General features: G+C 41.7%; 1 protein-coding gene across 1 annotated transcript in view; it reads left to right on the top strand.

Moving 5' to 3' along the window:
• Nucleotides 1–2,675: 2,675 nt before the first annotated feature.
• LOC103782110 overlaps nt 2,676–6,651 on the top strand; it is a gene marked incomplete at its 5' end in the record, with an annotated part of 15,870 nt that continues 11,894 nt past the window's right edge. Inside the window, 2 exons of the mRNA XM_008949855.1 lie at nt 2,676–2,978; nt 3,729–3,833. Of these exons, the coding sequence (XP_008948103.1) occupies nt 2,676–2,978; nt 3,729–3,833 (408 nt within the window). The remainder of the gene's footprint in view (nt 2,979–3,728; nt 3,834–6,651) is intronic.

Here is a 6,651-nt window from a genome sequence, read left to right on the forward strand (position 1 = left end):
GTATCGGCTGAGCTCACCTATGTGGTCACTCAGGGCGCGCAGACCGTGGCAGACGCCTTTGTCTGTTTCGCCGTCCCTCTGCTTGCAGGACCCGAATCCAATGCAGATTCTTCCGTCTGTGGCATCACGTCGGGGTCACCATTTGACGGAGAATAAGCGGGAGACAGACACCATCCTATGATGATCGGAAAGCCTCATTTATTGAAAATTAGAAGGCATTTTTTATATTGTTCTTAATTAGTTCATACATATTTAAATTAGTTCATACATATTGCAAAAGCGAAGCTCATCATTGGTTACAGATTATATGTCAACCCCTTTTATGTTTATCTTTTGTGTTTAGTCTTGTGGTTAGCAGTTCTTTATCTTAGTGTTCCAGTTCTTTTTGCTCGTCCCATTATCCTACAATAGTTGCACCCCAGGTTATCTTGACCTGGAGTTTGTTTTACTAAACTTCAATCAGCTGCACTTTATCATGTCCCTTTGCTGTTAGCCACTCTGTGGCTAAGCTCTCCACAGGGGATGTTGATGCCCTCTCCCTCAAAGTGTTCAAAGTCTGGCTGGATGGGCCTTTGAGCAACTTGGTCTAGTGGGAGGTGTCCTTGCTCACTGCAGGGGGGTTGGAACTAGAGGATCTTTAAGGTGCCTTCCAACACAAACCATTCTGTGACTCCTTCCAGTGCCAGCTGGAAAGGCTCGTTCTGTGGGTTGTGTTCCTCCTCTCTCATCTGGCAGTCGGGGGGGAGATCTCAGCAGCTCTAGACTAGCACAGATCACGAGAGATAAATTCTTATTAATTTTTGCTTAAGAATCAATGCATAATTAATGTGGAAACTTCCTCAAGGTACTTCTCAAGTAGTGATATGCTAAAAAAAAAAGTTGTTTTAGTGAAAACTTCCAATTAAAAGCTCCTAGAGGAAAAGCAATTTTCCAGAGCTAAGATGGTGAGGAAATCTGAATTTTCCAGATTTTTTTTCTTCTCCTGTGGAAAATGAAACTTGTGTTTTACTAAAACATAGTTTACAAATTCCTGATAGTTTCATTGAAATGATTAAGGATGAATTTCTGACTAATCCAAGACATCTGGGGGTGGGGTGGGGGAGAAAAAGAGAGCAAAAACGCATAAACCCAAACAACTATGTTTTTATTTCTTTATTTAATTTGAACAGATATTTGCCATCAGGCCTTCTAAATGAAAAATAAAATTCAATCTGACAACAAGCATTCTATCTTAGGTCAAGCAAAACATTAACTCAGCATGAAAGATCTTGCCTAATTTTTTTTTGTGTTCTTTTTGGAAGCGACAGCAAGTCAAGATATTATTTGTTGCATGTATTACTGAGTGATGTGTTCAAAGCCATTGCTTTGAGAAGCCTGGAGGATCTGGACATGGAGCCTCCTGCCCAGCAGGCTCAGGAGGGATTTCCCTTTCCTGGCAGAAGCACAACGTGTCTTCTGTGGTTGACCTAGAGATGGAAAGGGTTATGAGTCTGGCAGTTTCAAAACCATCTTAGTGCAGTAACAGCTGAGCATCATGAGAATTTCTTTGTCTGTATTTCACCTATCTTGTCTAGAAGAACATTTACACAACTAGAAGTTATCTTTTTGACTGGAGAAAGATAAGAAGAAAGATAATGAACGCTAAACGCTATATTTTATGTCCAAACAGGAAGATGGCTGAGAAAAGAGCCTAGTGAGCCTGCCCTGGGGTTGTGGAAAATCTGGGAGACCATCCAGCACTGCTGGAGCTGAGCACCCAGGGCAGCCTTATGGACTCTCCCCACTTCATGCAGTTATGTTTCCTGCTTCTGACCATTGCAGCTCCCCATCCAAGTGAGTCTCCCTGACTGATCTCATTGCTTTTCACTGCATGTTAGTAGCTACAAATTTTTAAACTGTTATTAGAAAGCTCAGTTGTGTCCAGTTAAAATTAAGACCATGAAAGCACTAAGGTGAGAAAAGGAGTTAAGAAGGTGAAGGTTTATTCATTTGACCTGTCACAATCACCTAGCTCAGGAAGGTAACATTTTGGATCTGTCTGAAGTCAGATGAAGTGAGTCCTCTCTATGCAGGCTGGCTCTTTACCAGGGAAGTCTGAATGAGTAAAACCCCTTTGTCAGCTCTGAGCAGCCAGCACCAGCATGCTCCAGCACTTCAGCCAGGCTGCTGGTGCATTTTGGCTTGGGTGTGAAGCTCTTGCCTGCAGAAACGCAGAACTGAATCAGTGGTGGTGACCTGGGACACTGTGTCCAGCTCTAGTCTGGCAGCTCAGCTGTGAACTTTATTTGTCCTAAGAGGTGGAAGTCTGCTGGAGATCCACCTGACAGGGTTGTGCCAAGGAAGTCCGGAAGGAAACAAAGTAAGAATGGGTGATTCATCTGAGTCTATCTGGGCAGAGGAGCTCTTAGGTCAACAAGAGAAATTTCTTTCAACTCACTTCCTAAGCTGCCATTTTTTTAGTTAAAACCTCAGTGGCAGCAGTGGGGGAATTGTGTGGTATTTCTACCCCAAATATGATTCTGGGACTGGGCCTAGTATCATATAAAAAATTGCCCACTAGCAATGTCTCCAAAGCCATGACTGGATTCGTCCACCAAAATTCATCCCATTCTCTAACACTACAAGTCTAGGGAGAAAACTTGAAGAAAATAATTATTCTTTGTTTTCTCCTTTAGATATTGCCATGCCCAGTGACAACTGTGCCAAAGGAACACAGGACTCTTGCTCTAGCAAAACAAATGTGACAATCTACCACTGCAAAGACTGTGACAGCGACATATGCAAATTATCTGATTATGAAGGCTTTGAAAAAATTGTTGAAACACAAAATAATGTGTTTTCAAATGAAAAAATTCAGTTGGTGACCAGTAAAACACATATCAGTATATGCTTTCAGGAAGATCCTAAAGGACTTTATGCCATCGTGTGGGAGAAAGACAGTGGAACAGGAGACTCGTGTGGCATCCTGGATTCTGGAGGTACGTTCTACTGGGAGCCTGGCTACCAACTTATGGAATATATATTTCTGGTTATGAAACAGAACTTTTATATATTTGAGCAAACAGTGAGGTTAATGAGTAAAGTACTTGAGTTTCTTTTGTGAAAAAAGTCATTAAGTCACTCAAAAAACCAAATTAAATACTCTTATGTCAAACGATGCTTAAAACTACTCTAGCAGACATTCAGATAAATTCAAGTTACCCTGATTTATAAAGATACTTTTATTTTTGGGGGGCAAGAGCAATTCTTGTGGTTAAAATGTGTGCCAGTTTGCAATGTATGAATCCAATCTACTTCGGTCAGTACACACTGAAATCCAGGTCTAGCCTAAAGAGTCATTCTGTGTTGCTCTTCTGCACAATTCAGTGAACTATCAGGAGACATCCTTCCAGCTTTCTGCCAAATTCAGAGATAAAAATGCCTGTCAGTACATGTAGCAAGCGGCTTCAAGAGGGCAAAACTTCATGGTCGATCAGGTTGCAGGGGTGTAATTTAGTTGAACTCCAAGTCAGTGGCATTTCACCAGTTAACAGTCAGTTGAATATAAATTCATGATGATTGGTTGATTTGAACAGTTAGGGAATTAAATATGATTGTAGCGATCTAAATTTTTTTTTTTTTGTGATACATGTAGGTTACACTTTTTTAACCTAGTAACATCTTTAAACTTAGACTGAAAATCTTATGAATGATCCATATTTATAATAAAAACCCTTTTTATCTTTCAGTTTTCTCAGAAAATGTGAATGGTAGCTTCACTGGAATTTGCTGTGAAACAGAAACAAACCTCTCAGTGTCCAACCACCCCCTGAAGTGTCATATTAAAAGACCAGGTGAGAGAGACAGAAAATCAACAGCCGACATCACCACTGAGAGAATGCTAGGTAAATCTCTTCACATCTTTGTTTGCCCTTTGTTTTCAGAGTTTTTCCCAGACAATTTGAAGTGTGCAGAGTTTTACATTCATACCTTGGACCCACACGTGCTGTAGCCATCGAAACTCAGAGGCTTTCCCCTAGCCTGTGTAGGTGCCTAGTTCTAGAAATATTTATCCATAGGTAGAGGCTTCTGTAACCATAGCTATACAGCAGAAGATATCAGGATGTTGAGGGAAAGCTGCACCTGATGGACATGCAACAAGATTCCAAGAATTCTACTTACCAGTAAATGATAAATGAGACTTTACCTCTAGACTAAGAGGGCATTTGTCTCATGCCCTTATTTTTTCTTTCACTGTAGAAATCCCTGTCATCTTCCTTAGGTTATGGACAAACTGTCCTTGCAAGTAAACACTATCGTTTTCTGGGGAGGGTCTTTGGTGGGGGAATAACTCTTTGCTTTTTACTGTTTTGTTTGGGTGTTTTTTTTTTTGGTTTGGAGGTTTTCTTTGATAATTTCTGAAAATGTACTGGATGATACTTTTATTTCTCTTCCAGATTAGACAAGTATTAAAATAACCTTTCTAGGTATTTATATATTTAAATTCCTGTACATGGAGGACTTTAAGAAGCAATCAAAATGGATTTCCTTAGTGGCCTTTGAAGCCATTGTTGAGGATGTGTTACCTAGCTGAATGTCTTGTGCATTTCAGAAGCAAGGATGTAGTAAGGACACTCTCCAGACACTATCCAGCATGATGCTGCCCTGAAAAACACTCTTCCAGCTTTTATTTTTTATTTATTGTGTGTCTTGTTTTAGCAGAACTGGCTAAAAATATCAGAGTCACTAAAAGACTTCACAGATCTATTGAGCTTTTTCCACTTCAGGCTACAAGGTCTCGTATAACTTGGTTTTGGTATCTATTGTGGTGGGGAGTCAAGGATTAACTTCAAATATTGATAGAGTTACTTTTTGGTTGCAGATTTATCTTCATTAAGCTATTCTAAGCCAGAGGCTCTTTGTTCTCTCCTTCATCAGTTCCTTCTCTCATTACCAGCTTTTGTGGGGTACATGGCAGAAACACCAGCCCAAATTCTTCCAAGCTGGTGCTTATGAAACAGGCTTATTTCTTGGCATGTGTTTGAGTCACTTGGACTCTTTGTTTTCTTCTCCTCTGCAGGTGATCCTCAAACTTCATTTGGTGGCAAGAGCAGCATTGTCATCATCATCGTGGTAGTAGTTATCGGGGTTTGTGCAGCAGTCCTAGCACTAAGAATATGTCATGTTCGACAGAATCAAAACCATCAAAGCCCTGTCTGACAGAAGGTGATGTTACCTACAGGAAACATGACTTACAGCCTGCACTGGTGGTGGGAAAAGCAGAGGAGGTTTTCCTTCTGGATCTCATTTCAATAACATTGCTTATTTCCATAACAAAACAATAAATGATATTCCCTGTGAAGGGGGAGGCTGGACTAACACCTGCTATGAACTCAACCTTTGCGTTAGATGTCATAACACAGTCCCCAGTCAGCTGGTTTTATTATTAAAAAAAAACAATAATAAGCACAAAATAAATGTCCAGACACAGTCAAGAGATGGCATGGCTCAGCCTTATCTCAGTGGGATCCACTTCCTTGGAGTAATCTCAAGACTGCAATTGCTGTACAGCTTTCCCTGTGGAGACAGATCCCAGCCCAGGCAACTGCAGAACATCCAGACGTGGGCTGACAGGTCCTTCAGGTGAATGCTTCCTACTCCAGCTCCGCCCACTAAAGACCATATTTTCATTTAAGAGAGAATATTTTCCTAAATACATCTAAGGGGGGCGGGGAGTTTGTTTTACAAATTAATGTACATGGAACGGGCTGGGATAGGTGTGATGGAGCAAACAGCTCCCTATATGAGTGAAATCTTCTGAAAATATTTGCCTTCCTCTGTATTGCCCTCTGTTCTTCCCTCCTCCCTCACAATACAGAAACTGCAATATTCTTAAAGTAAGAGAATATTAAACCACCTCTTAGTGCAGAAATAATAGTGCTACAATGGTATAGAACTTGGGATGCAACCATGCTGTCATAGAATCATAGAATTAGCAGGGTTGGAAGGGACCTGAAAGATCATCTAGTTCCAACCCCTCTGCGATATGCAGGGACATCTCCCACTAGATCAGGTTGCTCAGAGCTCCATCCAGCCTGGCTTTAAAAACTTCCAGGGATGGGGCTTCCACCACATCCCTGGGCAACCTGTTCCAGGGTCTCACCACCCCCATGGTGAAGAACTTCTTCCTTATGTCTAATCTGTGTCTACCTGCTTCTAGTTTTGCTCCATTCCCCTTAGTCCTGTCACTGCCCAACATCCTAAAAAGTCCCTCACCAGCTTTCCTGTAGGCCCCCTTAAGATTCGGGAAGGCCACAATAAGGGCCCCTCAGAGCCTCCTCTTATCCAGACTGAACATCCCCAACTCTCTCAGTCTGACTTCAGAGATGTTCTGCCAATGACCAGGCCCAACAAAAATGATAGCACCAGCAGGAAGATGAACCAACACACAGACTGTTTTGTATACAAGAAGGACATTCCATGAATGACCGCCAGGGGTACAAACAAGTCAATCAGCCAGTACATAACCAACACCACCCCCAACGATCCCACAAAAGACATAACTCGGCCCACAACAGGTGGTACAAACAGAGACCCGAGGTTTCCCACAGTTGGCATGGGAAACAGCCAGACCAGCCAGTTAAATACATAAGAAAAAGGTGCCCACATGGC

This window comes from Merops nubicus, unplaced genomic scaffold (assembly GCF_000691845.1).
Source record: "Merops nubicus isolate BGI_N331 unplaced genomic scaffold, ASM69184v1 scaffold6181, whole genome shotgun sequence".
NCBI classification, from domain to species: domain Eukaryota; kingdom Metazoa; phylum Chordata; class Aves; order Coraciiformes; family Meropidae; genus Merops; species Merops nubicus.